At 35.4% G+C, this 19,432-nt stretch overlaps 3 protein-coding genes across 7 annotated transcripts in view; 1 reads left to right on the top strand and 2 right to left on the bottom strand.

Moving 5' to 3' along the window:
• Positions 1-157: 157 nt before the first annotated feature.
• Positions 158-2,685, top strand: si:ch211-105j21.9 (sialomucin core protein 24-like). Of its 3 annotated transcripts, none has more exons than XM_056460469.1 (4): positions 158-240; positions 957-1,470; positions 1,554-1,712; positions 1,902-2,685. In XM_056460469.1, the coding sequence occupies exons 2-4, from the start codon at positions 975-977 to the stop codon at positions 2,141-2,143; spliced, it is 897 nt and encodes a 298-aa protein (XP_056316444.1). In that variant the 5' UTR covers positions 158-240; positions 957-974; the 3' UTR covers positions 2,144-2,685. The 3 variants fall into 3 exon arrangements, with proteins under 3 accessions (XP_056316444.1, XP_056316445.1, XP_056316443.1); XM_056460470.1 differs by having other exon boundaries at positions 954-1,470; positions 1,557-1,712; XM_056460468.1 differs by having other exon boundaries at positions 954-1,470.
• sycp1 (synaptonemal complex protein 1) lies at positions 2,504-10,272 on the bottom strand. The gene is made up of 30 exons (XM_056460742.1): positions 10,242-10,272; positions 10,087-10,130; positions 9,746-9,910; positions 9,577-9,644; positions 9,415-9,488; positions 9,242-9,300; positions 9,087-9,153; positions 8,246-8,319; positions 7,976-8,084; positions 7,801-7,895; positions 7,536-7,720; positions 7,337-7,404; positions 7,191-7,252; positions 6,578-6,694; positions 6,380-6,484; positions 6,127-6,230; positions 5,102-5,219; positions 4,945-5,015; positions 4,767-4,848; positions 4,616-4,678; positions 4,472-4,534; positions 4,213-4,329; positions 4,009-4,119; positions 3,820-3,912; positions 3,465-3,590; positions 3,260-3,382; positions 3,099-3,173; positions 2,911-3,018; positions 2,734-2,817; positions 2,504-2,650 (listed from the first exon to the last, which is right to left on the bottom strand). Exons 1-30 carry the CDS (start codon positions 10,270-10,272, stop codon positions 2,504-2,506), a joined length of 2,808 nt encoding a protein of 935 aa, XP_056316717.1.
• A 6,225-nt stretch (positions 10,273-16,497) lies between these two features.
• Positions 16,498-19,432, bottom strand: part of slc16a1a (solute carrier family 16 member 1a) — a 72,817-nt gene continuing 69,882 nt past the window's right edge. For all 3 annotated transcript variants that reach the window (XM_056460466.1, XM_056460465.1, XM_056460467.1), the window contains one exon: positions 16,498-17,477. In XM_056460466.1, the coding sequence (XP_056316441.1) occupies positions 17,248-17,477 (230 nt within the window). In that variant the 3' untranslated portion in view covers positions 16,498-17,247. The remainder of the gene's footprint in view (positions 17,478-19,432) is intronic.

Genomic DNA, 19,432 nt, shown 5'->3' with positions numbered 1-19,432 from the left:
GAACATGTGCATCAGTGAAAAGTATATGCAAGTGTTAAAAAGGGCTGAACACCTGCCTCCTCACTGCCGGAAAAGGCAGTCAGGCGTTCAGGCCCGGCCCCCTCTACCTGTTTGTTTGACGTGGAGCCGAGCGAGTTGTTTTCTTTAGGGAGTGGAAAAAGACTCGAGCAGGTGGGGGAGTGTAATAACTGCTGCGAAGCACTTCCTGCTTGCACTACAACAGTTTGTTTCAGCTTACAGGTAAGTTCTTCTCTTGTTTTCACGTTGATACTGTCTTCATATATATATATATATATATATATATATATATATATATATAACTACAAGAATACAAACACTGTAAATGAATGTGAGATAAAAGCGATGATAGTAGTGGGACAAAAAGAGACAAGCAGAATTTGTTTTTTAAAAAGATTCTAACATGACTTGTTCTCATACTGGATGTAAACTCATCGAAACTGTATGCGAGAGCATGAGGCCACTTGAAGGAAATTCTGTGATGATTAGCATCAATAAAAATGGGTCGGTAATGGTTGTTTGTTAGTCTATTCAAACCATGTGGCTCTTTGTTGTCTACAGTTTCATGTCAGCGCCATTTTAGTCATTATGAGTCATCTTCTTCTAAATACCTCTGAGTTCTTCTAAACACTTACAGTGTGTGCATTTAGTTTTATTCTACATATTGTTCATTCAAACATTGAGCACAGATGTAATTATTGTTTTGTACAAGAACATGTAAAGTTGAATTAATAAGTGATAAAATACAAAGGAAGTCATGCGGATGCACTTTACCAGAAATAAACGTACTTTCGCAAATGGAAAGTTTGCAAACCACCTAGCAGGAAACCACATGTCAACACCACATACAGATAAAACACAGCAAACTAGGCCATGAGCTGTATGAAACTCTCAGTGACGTATGCTCTGTGTCTATGTTATGTTTTGTTTTAAAGCAGACAGCAGTTGCAACAGTCATGGGTGTGTTTACTCTTCGGCGTTTGGTATGGGGTCAACTAATACTACTTACATTAGCCTTAAATAAAATAATGGATGCACAACAGACCGATGAGTCACGGAAGAGTGCAACAACAGCTCCACCTCTGAACACGACAGGAAACCAAACAGCAAACAATGCCTCAATATCATCCAGCAATTCTACATACAGTGATAATACAACAACTCAAAACAGCTCGACAACCCAGATGACCCCTAGTGTCTCCATGAACAGTACTTCAGGAGCCACCCTGAGCAAATTAACAGTCACAGCATCAACAGAACACCCACCTACAACAGAAAATGATAATACAACCCAATTGGTGACATCTTCAACAACCACCACCAATTCAGCAGCAGTCACTTCCACAAACAGTACTGAAAAGACTACAGCGTCAAGCACGAAACCAGTGACAATAACAACAGCGATAACTTACACAGTTCAAAACAGCACACATTCTGTCATTGACTCTCAAGGTTGGTTTAAACTTAGATTAGCAATAAAAATGTAAAGCAAATAATGTTTACCCTCCTTAATTATTCCTGCTTTTACTTTAAAGCAGGTTTGAATCGTTCAGAGCAGTCTCTGACAATTTTTTTCAGCGTTCTCCTGGGTCTAATAGTTCTGGTAACTCTGGTACACTTTGTGTACAAGTTCAGCAGGAGCAAAGAAAGAAGTATCCAATATACACATCGCCGTCTCCAGAATGAAGATACAGGTAAAAAAAAATCTGTTTATGATCTTATTGGTTATGTTAACTAAAAGTCCTCACAACCACTCATAATTCCCTAGAAATAGGTTATATTCTGGGAAAATCATCCAACATGTCAACACCATGACCATCAGTCATGTACATGTTCACTGAAAACTAAAAATAAATAGTATTGTCTGTACATTGCATTCACAGGTGAGCCATTTGCAGTGGCAGATGACACAATGGTAATTTCAGGAGGACTCTACGACGGCCCTCAGATTTACAATCCCACAATGACAGTACAGAACGAGGAAGAATTCCAGACAGACGCTTATGGATTTGGTTCCATACCCACTCAGTTCCGCTTGGAGTTTCTGAGAGAGGATCAAGACAGAGCACTCGACCATGAGACCTCCACCTTTCAGACATTCCAAGCACAAGACCAAGAGCCTTGAGATCTCAGCAACAAACCACTTTTATTTAAGAAAAGCAAAAGAAAAAAATCTGAAAATGCAACTTTTACATGAAGCATCAATTTCAAGAGAAGAACAGTTTATTTTTGTTAAATTCAACTGTTAAATTGTATTTTTTTTAAATTCATCTGAATTGATGAAGTCAGTGAACAACAACAAAAAATGTAAATGTAAACAAAAATTTGACTAACTGCGACAGAACAGGTTATTTAGATAAAAAATTTAAGGTACTGTATATTAAATGAAGATGTTACAGTGAAATTGTTTACTTAAAGCTTAGAATAAATAATATAAATATTTCTGCTCACTCAGCAGGAGCTGTAATGTTTGACGCAAACACTTTCAAGCAAAGATTTTATCTGTTACTTTTTTCTTCTTCTTATCTGAACGGCTGACGGTGGTCCATCCAGCATCTCGCATGCGCTTTATCGCAGCCAGTTTCAGCGCTGTACCAGGAGACTTATTGATGAATGAACTCTGCACCTGCACATCATTTGCACATGTTGACGGTTAAAAAAAAGAATGATAAAAAGTCTAATTTTGACAAAACTTTAAATGTGTGCTTTTTTTACCTTGTTAAACATGTCCAGGCTCTCTGTGTTAGGGTCTTTTGGCTGCATTGGTTTCTTTGATTTAACGGGTCTTGGAGAGAAACTCTGTACACCAGATATAGTATATCAAGAAAAAGTAGCACAAGCCACAAACCTAAATGCCAATGTGTAGGCAAGTTACTAGTGTTAAATACTTACCAATATATCATTGCTGTCTGAGGTGTCTGACTTCGGGTCCAACTTCAGAATATTTTTCTTCCAAGACCCCATAATCGCAGGTGTGGGAGGTGTGCGAATTCGGAATGACTGAAGCAGAAAATAGACTGGCTCATATAAATGCCTAAGATGAATGATGACTAGCGCAAACTGTTCAGGCTGCACCATACCTTTATTTGAGGCGTTGTTCCAGTTGCTTTGCTCCGGCTCCATAATGGGTTATGAAGGACTTCCTGCACTTCTCCCTTCCATCAATAATAAAACAAATAAACTGTTATATGATAGATGTGAATAATAAGAACATACAAAATGATAATGGAATGAAACCTACAGCAGGAGTGCAAGATTCATTTTCTTCATCATTTAAAAGATCATACACATTCCTCTTTGTGCAGCTAGCTTTAGGCGTTTTAGACATTTTGTTTCTTCCCTTCTTTGCTTTGTTGTCAGTTATCTGAAACAGGATTTCTATATTTCACTGTTCTCTTTAAATTGCCACATACACATTTGGTATTTCAACTGACAAGATTTGATACCTGCTGAAGAGTGTCTTTTTCATGAGGTGAAACTGGTGTCTTCAGGACCACATTTTCTGCTTTTATCCTTTCAAGTTGTTCTCTTAGCTCATCATTCTCCAATTGCAAGTGGGACAGCTCCAGTTCCTAAATTGAGTGGTATTGTCAGCAGTTATTTTTTCAATCCCAAAAAAGTTTATTATACCAATTAAAGGGACAAAGTCCTGTTATGCAGGCTTTAATTAAATTCCACAAAAAACGATGTAAATTTATGAATAACCAAATAACCTTTTGTGAATTATTCTGAAAACATAATTTAATGCAAACATTGGATTGCAAGATGTAAAGTTAAGCCATAAAAAGTTTAAACAAATACCAGCGAAGCTTTGCTTGCATTGACTTCAGCTTCTTTCATTCGTTTTTCACTCAGCTCTGCATCTTTTTCTTCTAACATTTTGTCATACTCATGCTGGAAAAAAGAAGAAAAAAATCATGACAAATGTGTAAAAGTTAAATATTTTAGAACTTTAGTGAACATAAAGGAACTTGAAGAATAAAAAAACACCTTGTGCCTCTCCATCAAAGCAACCATGTCTGATATCTTCTGCTGGCATTTGATTTCTGTCTCATCTTTATTCTTCAATGCTTCCGTGGCTGTTTGCTTCACTTTCTGCACCTGCAAATAAAATATTTTAAACAATTTAGGATCACTTCATGTTTCTTTTTTAGGTATTGCAGTACATAAAAAAATAATACAACTAAAAAACACCTCAAGGTTAAGTTGTGCCTCTGATGTTGATTTCTCGTGAAGGTCTGATCTTATTTTCTGAAGCTCTTCGTTGTGATGTTTCTTCACACTATCCAAATCTTCCTTCAATTCCTTCACCTACAAGAAAAAATGTCAAATAGTGTATAACAAGGTATTTAAAAATCTTTCTTACGGAATACCATTTAAACAAAATCAGTTGTGACCATGATTGAATTTAACATGATCCATTTACCAAAATAATAGAAAGTAAATGATATACCTCTTTCAGACATTCCTCGTGAGCTTTTGTTTTGATCTCTAGTTTTGTTTTAAGATTTGTCAGCTAAAAAGATAACGAGATAATGTTTTTTTTTTAGCACAACAGTGTATATATGCACAATATAGGTATATATGTTTTCTTTACTTTTGTGTCCAGAGCTTTGATTTGCTTGTCTTTCATCAGAAGTTCTTTCTTTGCACCTTTGCCCTGTTGGAATTATTAAACATGAAGAGCTGTTAGATGATACACCTTACCAAACTTTAAGAATTTTAAGTGTACAATAGTATAAACATACACTCTCTCTCAACTGCTCCTGAACATTTCTACTCTCTTCATCTTGCCCTGTGATTTTTGCTGATAAAATATCTACCTGCTCTCTGAAATATGAAAATTGTACATAGTAGAAAAACTAAAACTACAAAAAATAAAATAAAAAAATCAATGCTGCAATAAAAAGTCTCTTCTAATCTTACTGAAGCTGTTGTTTTTCTTTCTTAAGTTTCTCTACATCTGTCTTCTCTATTTCTGCATTTGCTTTGCTTTCCTGTAAATAAACAAAAACATAGTATAAGGTCAAACAGGTCATATTTCATATTTACAGCACTTAGAATCTTCATATATTTTACAAACCATTAGTTGAGACTGAAGGACTTTCTTTTCTAAGGCACCACTCTCTGCCTGCTTTTGAATGGTGTCTTTCTGTATCTGCAGGTCATTAAGCTTCAGTTTCAGCTCCTTATTTTTTTCTCTTGAAGATGAGAAAACAAGTTCCATAACACTGAACAGATCTCACTGATTCTTTAGCATTATAGAAACCGTAACCTGCATATCAATTTCATCTCATATTCTTTTTACCCTGTTTCCACATAAACGTTCTCGCAACACAATTATCTGCAAATATATCTTGTTACTGCAGCACAGTGGCGCAATGGGTCGCACAATCGCCTCACAGGAAAAAGGTTTTTACTATTCTAGGACTTTTTCATGACTTTTCCAAAACTTTCAAGTAAATATTCATGACCTAATGTTTCATGTAATGTCTACGTACACTGCATATAAAAAAATATCACAATCTGTGTAGTTTATTATCTGTAAAGCACTTTTAGAAGATACCTTGCACTCTGTGTGATAATATTTTAGAAATGTGGGCTTGTGTTTGCGTAAGACTTAAGAATAGTATAAACTAGCTTTTAGCACCAACAGTCTCTTAGCCCTGCAGTTAGAGATGGTTTCTGGATACCACACTCAAAAATGTAGCTTGAATTATGATGAATGCGAGTGAAAGAGAGCCGAAGCTGAAACTGCGAGTTGCTTTTTTACCCCAAACAGAGAACATTGCATGAAGAGATGAACCGCACAATTGTATTTAAAATTTACCCAATATTCTACCCTTAAACATATTCAAGTAGATTAATTTTTGTTAAACAAATTCATTTCCATGACTTTTCCAAAATATTTTAGGTTTGTTTGTTTTTCCAAAACTTTTTCAGGCCTGGAAAATGCCTTGTCAAAATTCCATGACTTTTCCAAGACCGTATGAACCCTGAGCATTATATATGCCAGACATTTACATTATTGTTTTTAACAGGAGAGATTCAGTTCCAGATAAAAAAAAATATATTAATAATAATTATATAAAACCATGTTACACTTACTTCTCTTGTTTTATGTCCCTCTCCAATTTTTCTACCTTGTTTGACGATTTACAACGGCTCTCCAAAGCTCCTGACAATTCTTCCTCCATCTCTTTCAACTTAGCCTAGAGTGAGTTTAACAGATCCGATTTGTTTGACTGCATTCACTCATATCACTTAATTTAAATAAATCTATATCCAGTGTAATATAGTGAAAACCTAAAACATAATGTGTCTCAAATTCACAAACACATTAAAAAATATATATATTTACCTCTTTTAAACCAAGTTGTTCTTGAAGGTTTTCATTTTCACATCTAACTTTAGTCAGGGTCTCCAGCATGTTGTTATTTTCTGTGGTTATGTTCTCTATTGTTTCCTGAGGGAGTTGAATGTTAGTTATGATCCCTATGTAGCACTTTATTAAGAATTGTTTTTACTAAAATTGATGAATGCTTAAAGACTTTCTCACCTTCAAATGATTTGCTTCACTTTGTTTCTCTTCAAGTGAGGTAATAAGTTTGAGCATCTGAGCCTCGCTAGCCTTTAATTCCTCCTTTATGGACCAAAGAGAGTACGACTTCTCATCCTGTTACAGAAACATTAGCAATGAGTCAAAGAGAACAAAATCGTTACTTCCTGATTAACTGGTGCTTAATATTAACAGTAAAAATAGAATTTGCAGCAGTAGGAGAAGCTTTTCTTCTTTTCATAAATGACTTGCACCTCAGCAGACAAATGTCAAAACGCGGTGGGTTTGAAGGCATGAGACGTGGAGTGCACACGCACTTGACAGTTCTGAAGGTAATTTATAATATAATACCACTAATACTGAAACGGTTAGGGCGTTTTAGAATGACCAAAACAACATTTCAGATGTTTTACAATGTGCTCAGCCTCCTGGTTTGTCCATTCACACACATTTTTATCATCACATGATCTCTTATAACAAAATCACATGACCCTTTTTAATGCGCATGCTGAAATTTGTTTGGCAAAAGTGTTTCCATCAGAGTTTCTGCGCATCTTTTCTTATTGAATAAAAAGCAAATAATGTGAATGCTTAAACAGCTGGAAATATATACCAGGTCTTTTCTGAGTATCTGTAATTGCTTGCAGTGGTCCACATTCTGGCTCTTGGTAACTTCTGATTGGAGACAGTGAAAACGGTGATGTTAGAATAGTACAAAGCAGCAGCTGTGTTATTATTACATACAGAGTTTTAACACACCTATCTCTGCATTCTTTTCACTGAGATCATTCACCACTGAGCTTAGTTTTGTCTCAAGGTCTTGTGCCCTAAGAAAACAAAGCAATCATGAATTATTTAAAGTCTTAAATATTGCATTTCTTGTTTACTCGTGCTATAGGCTTGAGCTGGATTTACAAAACATGCTAGCACTTGTCTTGATATGCTCTCTTTAACATACCTCTGTATCTCAGATGTTAGTGAGGACTGCAAAGAATTCACTGTCAGCTGCATATCTGCAAGTTGGTTTGTCCGTTGCTCTTTGATGTTGTTCAGCTCCTCTATTTCTGTGTCTTTCTTTTGAAGAAGTTTCTCATGGTTTTCCATGGTTTGCTTAAGTTTGTAAGTTAAGGCTCTCTGGTTTTCCTTGGGTAGGTGACACAATATGTAGCTTTTAATGTTTTTACTGGTGAGTTTGAATAATCGGATCTAGTACAAGAACAAACCTCCAGCTCCCATTTAAGCTGCTGTATCACATTGAGCTTCTCTTCAAGTGCTTCTCGGTCCTGTGTAGCACTGTGAAGTAGTTCCTGGTGTTTCCCTATAAACAACATAAATAATGTTAAATAATTTGTTGAAAAATCAAGGAAGTGTTGATGCAAATGCTTTATGCATTCATACTTGAAGACTCCTCTAGCACACTGCAGATGTGCTGTGCCTCCTGAAGTTTTAAGGAAACCTCTTTGAAATCATTCTCTTTCTCTTGGAGTTTTTCTTGAAGAATGGCAACCTCAAAAAATAAAAAAAATCAACAAAATGTGTGTTTAGTCCCAATAGGGACACAAATACAGGTGAATGTTACTGAATGTAACAGTATTCTAATTCATTATTATTCAGGCAAACACTGCCCTCTTCAGGATGAATGAAAGACTCATAAGCAAAGGCACTCACCTGCTCCTCCTTGAAATTGCATTCACTCTGAAGCTGCACTTTAAGATCTTCAAACTGTGCAAGGCATTCTCTTACTGTAGGATATGGTTTCAAAAAAGGTTAAAATATTTCATTACGTTGTTGCAAATACAGTACATTCTTAAAATCGAAGAATAACAGGGTTTCTGCAGGTTTTACGAAGTTAAATTTAAGGCCTTTTGAGACATTTTTAAGACCATTATGAATTAAATTCTAGACTTATAAAGAGCTAAAGGCTAAGGAATTTTCCAAATGGTCCAGATAGAAAAGATTTTTATTTACCCTAACAAAAAGATATAATTTAATACATTTAATAATACAATAATAAATGAATACTAAACAAATATGACAAAAATATTTTCAAAATATTCAAATATTTTAAATATTGTGTAAAAGCCAGCTCTACTTGTCTCCATACAGTTTTTTCAACAAAAAAAAATAAATAAAAAAAAATAATAAACATTCTTTAAAATTAAAATAATGAACAAATGTTTTAAAAACTACAATAAACTAAATACATGTACAACAATCTGTCCAAGTTTGTGTCCTCAGTTGAAATTACATGTAGCACTTTCAAACAAATGTTATTGTAAGGAAAATAATTAAACCATTATGATAAATAGAGTTAAAATTGCCTTTTTAAATAAAAAGTTTACGTTTTATTGAGATGCATTGTTGGTGATTGTTTGGCCAGATTGCGTAGCAATACATGAACAAAGGAAAATTTGACTTAAACTTTTTAAGGCCTAAAATTTTGAGTTTGGGCTTAAAGACATTTTAAGACTTTAAGACCCTGCAGAAAACCTGAATAATAAAAAAGCACATTTCAACATATCCTGCTGATCTGCTTCTGCCTGCTTCCGAAGACTTTCAAATGCTGCCACCATCCTCTGCAAATGAATAAATCACAGTGCCAGGATAAGAAATAAAAGACAATATATAATATATAAAATAAGAAAATAAAAATGATATGGTTACCTGAACATTCTCACTGATCTGCATAAATAGATCATGCGTTTCTTCCCGTTCAGCTTCAACTTTTCAGATAAAGTGAAGAACACATTACTGTTTACTAATAATTGGCAGCGAATTTGTAATTTGCTATTATGCTATATGACATCTAGCGTGTTATAATGTTCTCTCACACTTACAAAAATTCATTTTCTCAGCAGATCTCTCAAATGTGTCCTTTAGTATGTTACACAGATTTCTGGTTGCATTAGTTCTGCATAATAAAAATAATCATGATAAAAACATAATAATGTACAAAATGTAATTACTGCTAACAAAGATTTTAGCAGCGATGTTCATACTTATTCCTAAGGTCTTCATTCTCATTGAGTTGATCCTCTAATTTAATGCTCAGACTTTCATTTGCGAACTGCAATGGACATACATAATAAATTAAGAATTCTGTTTTCAGTAAGGCAGGCAAAAACAAATGCACTGTGTAATGTACTTGTATTTGCTGATGAGATTTACCTGCAGCTCTTGAATAGCTTTGCGCTGTGTCTCTATGGTTTTTCTGTTCTCCTGTAGTTTTCTGTCTTTTTGTGAAATATCTGAATCGGTTCTGAACTTCCAGAGTTTGATTTTCTCAGCTTCATCGAGCAGTTTGGAGTACAGCTGGCTAGATCTTAAAGACGTCTACAATGCAACAACAAAAAAAGAGCTCCTTGGTAATTACAGTACTTTGATTTATTTATATTATGCAATGAATTCATAACACATGCTTTAAACCATTGTAAAATATAAAACGAATGAATAATTAATCTTTTAAATAATACACTTTAATACAAAATTAAATAAGCATTAAATCAGACCTCTTCCTTTTCCATTGGCAAGACTGCAGCCTTTTTCATACCCTCTTTAAGAATAAAGGAATATGATTAATGTACATTCAATGTTGTTTTTAAGAATGACATTCACATAAAGCCATATATATTACAACATACCTCTGAATTTATTGAAATCTTACCAGCTCTTGGTGACTTCGTAGGAAGCACCATTTTGGATGGAAATGGCAGGCTCGTCTCCATATCTAAACACTTACTATAACTCTACAAATAAAAATACTGGCATCATCTAACAATTAAACGCTCACACAGTAGTTTTAGCTGCCAGAGGTCAAATAGCAACATTGTACCACAAACAAAGAAGTTTGCCAACCTGATTTGAAGCAGAAAAAAGCGATTTTTCTTCAAACAAGCCTGTTTCCTGAGGCTTCACTGCAGACACTTGATGTAAATGAGCTCTTGAGGGCACCAACAGTTTGAAGTTGAATGCTTTTTGCATGCTGTGGAGTCAAACGAAATATATCACTTCAAAACCCCTCAGAACTACACACCGAAATGCTTTAGTGTTGAGGTTTTCCCCTTTGACATGACAAGTTACGTTAGCAGAATGAGAAATGTCGAGTCGATGCAATTGAGTGAATTCGGCTGATAAGAAAGGCAAAAAGACTGCTAAAAATGAACTTATTTGTTACTGCTGTTCTATTATGTCACGTTTATGTACTTAAAGATATTTTTAGAAATAAGTTTTACCTTTAAACAATTTACCAGGGCTTCTCGACGGACTTTTGTGATGAATAGGACTCTGTTAACCACCAACGGTTTTTAACTGACCTCCGTTTGAAACGCCTGACGTCGAATTTAAATTGAACAGAAACAGCTGTCGCGCAAACAAACATACTCATATAGACAATTTCAGTGTGTTGATATCATAAACATTTCCTGCTTATTGTCAAACTATTTCACAACTCTAGCAAGAGGTAATTCTGTCATAATTTAGCGTTAATGCGGCTGTCGTAATATTATTTGTCAATACGTGCCATTTTTTGGACTCTCAGAAAGCTAAAAATGTAAAACAGGAAATCAGTGAAAGTATGAATGTAAAATCTTATATTGTTGTGATTACCGCCTTTCTAGGCTAAAAGATGTAACCATTTGAAAGATGTAAAAAACACAGTGACTGCTAGCCAGTTTTGAGGAAAACATAACACAGCGGGGTTAGTTGTAACAGGGTGTTACAAATAAGCCACACACTGTTGGACACCAATTGAACTAAAAAAAAAATTGTTAAATTTTGAGTGTAATGTTGAGAACTTTGATTTATTTATATTATGCAATGAATTCATAATACATGCTTTAAACCATTGTACAATATAAAATAAATGTATAATTAATCTTTTAAGCAATACACTTCAATACAAAATTAAATAAGTATTAAATCAGACCTCTTCCTTTTCCATTGGCAAGACTGCAGCCTTTTTCATACCCTCTTTAAGAATAAAGGAATATGATTAATGTACATTCAATGTTGTTTTTAAGAATGACATTCACATAAAGCCATATATATTACAACACACCTCTGAATTTATTGAAATCTTACCAGCTCTTGGTGACTTCGTAGGAAGCACCATTTTGGATGGAAATGGCAGGCTCGTCTCCATATCTAAACACTTACTATAACTCTACAAATAAAAATACTGGCATCATCCAACAATTAAACGCTCACACAGTAGTTTTAGCTGCCAGAGGTCAAATAGCAACATTGTACCAGACATTATGTACCAGACGTTATGGCCATTAGTATTGTTTGCATAGGGGAGAGCGGGGCACAAAGTAACACTTTTTTGGTTTTGGCCTAATAATGAACAAAGTGATAGGGTTAGAAAACCCATATTTTTTTAGCAGCAACACAACAAGCCTCTCCTACAAATGAGCACTGAAAGTATTACCGCCGGATCTATGGTTTCTGTGCAGTATTGCCAAAAGTGCCAGGAGTAAAAATGTTACTGTTTACCCCACCTGCGGGGCATGTAACAGACAGAGGGTTAGTTTTAATACATGCTTAAAAAAATCTGATTTTAACTTCAGTTTACTTTAAACAGTATATTTCCTCAGTACTTAACTCAATTTTTTTGTTATTCTACATAGCACAGCATGTTTATTTATTTATTTATTGGATAAACACATTTGCATTTATTTCCATTATTATCCATTATTATACAATGCATTTATTTGTATTATTAGAAATAGTATTATTATTTTTTCTATTAAAAATATTTTCTATCAAAAACATTTTTTTTTTAAAGTTCTCAACATTACACTCAAAATTTAACAATTATTTTTTTTAGTTCAATTGGTGTCCAACAGTGTGTGGCTTATTTGTAACACCCTGTTACAACTAACCCCGCTGTGTTATGTTTTCCTCAAAACTGGCTAGCAGTCACTGTGTTTTTTACATCTTTCAAATGGTTACATCTTTTAGCCTAGAAAGGCGGTAATCACAACAATATAAGATTTTACATTCATACTTTCACAGATTTTTTTAAATAAAAAAAATTGTGTGTAATAAAAAAATAGTTTTATGCTGCAAAAAATGGTTTCTCATGTGTTTCTTATCCAAATTTGGCCGAACTTTTTCAATAATTGGCAAGAAGTGGTAAAACTCTGTGTTACATTTTACCCAGCGTTACTTTGTGCCCCGCGCTCCCCAACCTCAAAATGGTCTTTAACACGTTCAACGGTCTTCTGGTGATCTACATTTGAAAACATTGAGTATAAGTATAGTTACTAACAGATCAATTTTAATAAGTAATAAAGTAAGACAGATATCGTTTAAAATTTTACACATAATTTATCCTGTAAAAGATTTATTTGAACAGTTTGAAGTGGACAGAGAAAACTCTTGAGATTTTTGTGGTATTGTTAAAGAATCTGTTACTCATTTATTTTTTCGATGTGTTTACTGAAGATTATTTTGGATGGATGTTTCTAAATGTATTTTAAGGATCTTTATATGATGGATGGTGCTATATCGCCTCACAGCAAGAAGGTCGCTGATTCGAGTCCCGGCTGGGTCAGCTGGCATTTCTGTGTGGAGTTTGCATGTTCTCCCTGTGTTTACGTGGCTTTCTTCCGGGTGCTCCGGTTTCCCCCACAAGTCCAAAGACATGCGCTATAGGTGAATTGGGTAAGCAAAATTGTCCGTAGTGTATGTATGTGAATGAGTGTGTATGGATGTTTCCCAATGATGCGCTGCAGCTGGGAGGGCATCCGCTGCGTAAAACATGTGCTGGATAAGTTGGCGGTTCAGTCCGCTATGGCAACCCCTGATGAATAAAGGGACTAAATTGATTAAAAAACTACATCTTTTCTAATACAGCTAATAATATTACTTGGAAAATACCATATTAATGCAAAGAAATGGGCCAAAGCTAAGCCAAATTGTGAACATTTTATAAAGGAGATTAAACAATATGGTACTACAATGTGTAACATTAGAAACCGAAAAGCTAAAAAACATATGAAGCATTATGTAAATTTAATTTGATTAAATAAATGTTGTTTTTATTATTATCGTGCCTGTTTATTTATTTTACCCCTGGCATCTATTTATACTTTGATTGTATAGCTAATATAATTTCTCAGATTTTTATTTTGATTTAGTTGTTCATAACTCGGGGTGCGGTGGTGTAGTGGGTAGCACTGTCGCCTCACAGCAAGAAGGTCGCTGGTTCGAGCCTTAGCTAGGTCAGTTGGCATTTCTGTGTGGAGCATGTTTTCACTTTCAGGGGTGGATTTAACCAATAACCAAGGTAAGCAGCCGCTTAGGGCCCCAGCAAATCAGAGGGCCCCCAAGTAAATACCTAGAATTAAACCTATAAATTCTATATAACATTTTTTATATTGTAATTTGTATGATGAGGGTGTAAAAATTTTATTTTGAATGTAATTATTACGACTGCAAAAATGTGTCCCCCACCCTCAATTATGGAGTAGTCAAATCAGTAAAGATTTAATTTTAAAACTAAATACTTCATTTATTGTTTTTAATTTTGCATTAAGATAAAATGTAGAAAATGAGAGCGAGTGATATAAGACAAAAAAAAAAAAAAAAACAGTAAAATAAATGAAAGTACAAAAGGAGCATTTTAGAACTTTAGGGCCCAAATCACTAAATCTGTCCCTGCTCCCCGTGTTCACGTGGGTTTCATCCGGTTTCCTCCACAAGTCCAAAGACATGCACTATAGGTGAATTGGGTAATCTAAATTAGCCGTATAAGTGTGAATGAGAGTGTATGGGTGTTTCCTAATGATGGATTGCAGCTGGAAAGGCATCCGTTGCATAAAACATATGTTGGATAAGTTGGCGGTTCATTCCGTTGTGGCGACCCCAGATTAATAAAGGGACTGAGCCGAAAAGAAAATGAATGTATATTCTTGTACTGTTTGTGCATATTTACAACAACAGCTGGATCATACAAGGATCATAATTACGACATAATTGTCCCCCTTGCTGGCATGCTACTAAAGTTTGATGAGAAAAACATCATTTTAATTTTCTCAGTTTATGTGGATCCACATGGAGTTCAGAGTAGGCCTTTTTTTTCAAATTAAGTTCACATTTGTCACAGACAAATATGTGGTTTTGCTTCATAACAACAGTGTATAGCCTGCTCTTTTATTATTTAGGCTACATAAAAAAGGAAGTAGAATGACAACACTGAAACATGATCATATGGCAGCTTAAAATGTGGGATGTAATTGCAAAATGTACTAGAAAGACTAAAATATTAAGTCAATAGATTAATTATGAATGAACAATAATTACATTGTAATAGCGATATAAAAAAATTAAATATGAATTAAAATAATAACTGTGTCGCACAAGGGCCCAAAAGTAATGTAAACTTTGAGAAAAAAATATTCTACACTCTCAGAAATAAAGGTACAGGAGCTGTCCCCGGAGCAGAACCTTTTCAAATGATACATACACTCACAGGCCACTTTATTAGATACACCTGTCCAACTGCTCGTTAAAGCAAATGTCAGCAACTCAATGCATTTAGGCATGTAGACATGGTCAAGATGATCTGCTGCAGTTCAAACCAAGCATCAGAATGGGGAAGAAAGGTGATTTAAGTGACTTTGAACGTTGCATGGTTGTTGGTGCCAGAAGGGCTGGTCTGAGTATTTCAGAATCTGCGGAGAATTTACTGGATCTATCTGAAACTACTTGGGTTTTCACACACAGCCATCTATAGGGTTTACAGAGAACGGTCCAAAGAAGAGAAAATATCCAGTGAGTGGCAGTTCTGTGGGCACAAATGCTTTGTTGATGCCAGAGGTCAGAGGAGAATGGCCAGACTGGTTTGAGCTGATAGACAGTTAACCGTAACTAAAATAAACACTCGATTCAACCGAGGTGTGCGGAAGAGCATCTCTGAACGCACAACACGTCCAACCTTGAGGCGGATGGGCTACAGCAGGTAAAGACCACACCGGGTGCCACTCCTGTCAGCAAAGAACAGGAAACTGAGGCTACAATTCGCACAGGCTCAACAAAATTGGACAATAGAAAACTGGAAAAATGTTGCCTGGTCTGATGAGTCTTGATTTCTGCTGCGAAATTCGGATGGTAGGGGCAAAGTTTGGCGTCAACAACATGAAAGGATGGATCTATCCTGCCTTTTATCAATGGTTCAGGCTGCTGCTGGTGGTGTAATGGTGTGGGGGATATTTTCTTGGCACACATTGGGCCCATTAGTACCAATTGAGCATCGTGTCAATACCACAGCCTACCTGAGTATCGTTGCTGACCTTTTCCATCCCTTTATGACCACAGTGTACCCATTTTCTGATGGCTTCTGACTTCCAGCAGGATAACCATCATGTCATAAAGCATGAATTATCTCAAACTGGTTTCTTGAATATGACAAAGAGTTCATTGTACTCAAATGGCCCCCACTTTCACCAGAACTCATTCCAATAGAGCCCCTTATTCGGTCATATTTCTGACAGATGCATCCATCAAAGTGTTACAGCTTCAATATTAACTTTACATTTTGATTATAGAACTTTACCAAAGAATTAAAATGTGCTTACCTTACTGCAGGCTCAACGGGACACAGGGTTCACACTTAAAGGAGATGAAACAATTCTTTATAGAATGAGATTTGTTTGAACCATTTTCAATCAACAATCAAACGATATTCATTTAAACTGGCTCTGACAGAAAATTATTTGCCATTTCAAGAACAATTTACCAAAAGACTATTACCAAATACTGCATTTACAGTGTGTTAAACAAGAACAATATTTCATCATTGCATTTCTAGACTTCATTGAAGGACAAGAATAAACAAAATAACAGTCATTGATGAAAAATTTTGTTTTAAAAATTGCACACTAATATTGAATTAGACCATAAGACATATATGTTTGTTGTGCATTTATTATGTTTGAAAACCCATATTTAATGTCACACAGAAAAAAAGTCTTTCACATTTAACTCCAACACATCTAAAAGATATTCAGTGGGGTTCAGGTTAATTGCTGGTTCATTCCTGTATTAAAATAAACACTTATTTCACAAAATATCAGCCAGATAAATCTTGGCATTGGCATCCTGAAACATATAATATCTAGATATAGTTGTTTAAGAGAGGAAAAAAGCTATATACTGCATCAGTAGGGGTTAAAAGAACTGTGGCCAAACATTTAACAAGTCAGAAACATTTTAATAAATGCAATAAAGATCTAATCAACACAACTGTGCCTTTTTAGGCCTGGCAGTGCATTTGCTAAGTTTCATATTTAATTAACAGACAGAAACCCTTTGTATATCTACCAATTTCTAACTTCTCAAATTTTTTATTTGTCAGAAAAAAAAAGAGTGATAAATTCCTTATATAATATGATTCAATCTCTCTCAGTATCCACAGAATGCCTCAAAATAGATATACCACAGTTCATTTCCTACAGTATTGGCATACAGTATGTTGTGAACTAAAGAAAAGTTCTAAAAATAAAATGAAAAAAAATATCAAGTGCATGGCCATGTGCTTACGCAAGGCACTGAAATGTTTGCATCACTGTCTCAGTAACCTGAACAGTCCAAGATGGAGACCTGTAATCGAATTCACCATATAAAGTGTGCAGAAATGTAAGGATGATCAGGAGTAACGGACAGTGTCACACAGCTTCCTCTGCAGCATTGTCTTCGGCTGCTGTCAGTGCCTCTACAACCTCTTTTCCAGGTTCGTCCTGCTGATTGGCTTTCTTGGACTCCTCTTTTGCTTCTCTTTCCAGTAGTTTGTAATTGATGCCCATTCCGACGAACAAAAACAAGCTGCCGATCAGCAGGACAATCCCACAGCCCATGTAAGTGTACTTGTAGTCATGGTAGATGTCATTGAACTTCCCTGTGAGGACAGAAAAGATGATAATAAAAGAATCCATTATACATGATCAGTTTTTTATGGAAATTAAACTAAACTTAGGTCACAAAAGTGTTTACAGGCTGATAATAAATTGTCTTTTTTGTTTCTTATTACATGCATTTTGGGCTTGTACTGTATGGTTCATTGATGAATGAGTTGATAAATGTCTATCAAACTTAATAATAATTCCTTACATTTATATAGCACTTTTCTGGACACTCAAAGCACTTTACTCCTCATCCACCACCAGTGCAGCATCCACTTAGATTACGCGACAGCAGCCATATTGTGCCAGACAATTATGATACAAGGATGGTTAGGAGGCCATGATGGATAGAGGCAAGTGAGCAAATTTGTGCAATATGCCGGGGTTAAACCCCTACTCTTTTTTGAAGGACCTGAGATTTTTAACAACCACAAAGTGTCAGGACTATTAACATCTCATCTGGAAGATGGCACTCACTGAGCAGTATAGGCCCCGTTTACACTAATACGTTTTAGTTTTAAAACACCGTATTAGAATGAAAATGATCCGCTCCCACCATGGCGTTTCACCCAGCGTTTCTGAACAACTCTCCGTCCACACTATACTGCTGAAAATGCACGTGACCAAACACACTGGCATACGATGCAGAATATGTGGAAGTCTGAGCTTCAAGCAGTTATCTACCCAGATGAGAGTGTGCACGTTGGACTGTTCATCAAGGATCTACGTGACGCCTCAACATTTTTGGTGTCTGTTAAGTTCTTATTATCAAAATGAAAATAGGCCGTTCCTTAAATTATGTTTCCATTTAATTACTAAGAAAGTGAAACAATGTAGCCAGGCTGATGTGAATGGGGTTATAAAGTACACTGTTCCCTTTGAGGATTTACCCGACATGTCCTCGGAAGTTTGTTTTCCATATCAAACTTGCGAAGTCTGAACTTACAAGGAGAGGATGCAAGACTGAACTGTGTGTAGGCTACTTAATATTGAGGAAAAGCCCCAATCAATCAAGCAGCCCCGTCTCTGTTTTCAGATGTCTCTGTTTTCCCCTGACATAGAGCAGCAGCATTTTAAAACCAAAACGGCCTCTCCAGTGTTTCCAAAACGCTCAGTTTTCGGTGCTCGACGGATGGCCTAACCGTAGCAAAACATAAGCGTTTTCAAACTAAAACGTAATAGTGTAAATGGGGCCATAGAGTCCTCATCAATGCTTGCCACCTGCTGGTCTCACTATCACCATTTCCAGCAGCAACCTAGCTTTCCCATGCGATACTAATCCCATCCAGATACTAACTGGGCGCAGCACTGCTTAGCTTAAGTGGTCGACCATGTGAGAGCTAGCTGCCGGTGCTAACTTGTAATTAAATATTAATTAAATAAATAAATATTAATTAAACATGTAAATAAATATTTTATGTAAAAATATGAATGCAAAAAGAAAAATTTATTTCTTAGGTCAAATACGTTTAGTTGACAGTTTCTTTGGGCTCATCCTGATTTCTTGTTAAAAAAACTGTTGATTCAGATGATTCAAGGCTCTTTCTATACACATCAACACTTTAAGGTAAAAACCGATCAGAAAATGTATTTCTTGGGTAAATGTAATTCCTAACCCAAAAATTAATATGATGTAGAAACTTCTATGCTTTTGGGAACATCAGAATTTTAGGTCATTTTTGGCCAGTTTCTTAGGTCAAAATAGTGGACGCAGGTGTTTCTGTAGACTTTTTAGACTAATTTCTTCTTGAAAATAAAGCAGTTGATGCAGATGCTTCAAAGTTTTTTTTTATGAAAATCATGATTTTTAAGGGAAAAACTTATAAGAATATTTAAGAATTATTTAGGTCATGTGACTCATAAAAGGTTTAAATATTAATTGATCATTCATTCATTCATTCTCTTTTTTGGCTTAGTCCCCTTATCAATCCGGGGTCGCCACAGTGGAATA

The sequence above is a fragment of the Danio aesculapii genome, chromosome 6 (genome assembly GCF_903798145.1).
Source record: "Danio aesculapii chromosome 6, fDanAes4.1, whole genome shotgun sequence".
In the NCBI taxonomy this organism is placed as follows: Eukaryota; Metazoa; Chordata; class Actinopteri; order Cypriniformes; family Danionidae; genus Danio; species Danio aesculapii.
The sequence above is the reverse complement of the archived record's forward strand: the minus strand, read 5'-3'. Positions and strand labels throughout refer to the sequence as shown.

Bases quoted from the DNA above. Each gene is read 5' to 3' on its own strand.
- si:ch211-105j21.9 (XM_056460469.1), top strand. From the start codon at position 975: ATGGGTGTGTTTACTCTTCGGCGTTTGGTATGGGGTCAACTAATACTA. The intron at 1,471-1,553 runs GTTGGTTTAAAC...TTTACTTTAAAG, and splicing joins TTCTGTCATTGACTCTCAAG to CAGGTTTGAATCGTTCAGAG. The intron at 1,713-1,901 runs GTAAAAAAAAAT...TTGCATTCACAG, and splicing joins TCTCCAGAATGAAGATACAG to GTGAGCCATTTGCAGTGGCA.
- sycp1 (XM_056460742.1), bottom strand. From the start codon at position 10,272: ATGGTGCTTCCTACGAAGTCACCAAGAGCTG. The intron at 6,485-6,577 runs GTGAGAAAGTCT...CAACTCCCTCAG, and splicing joins GTGAAGCAAATCATTTGAAG to GAAACAATAGAGAACATAAC. The intron at 4,120-4,212 runs GTGTTTTTTAGT...TTTTATTTGCAG, and splicing joins AGGCACAACTTAACCTTGAG to GTGCAGAAAGTGAAGCAAAC.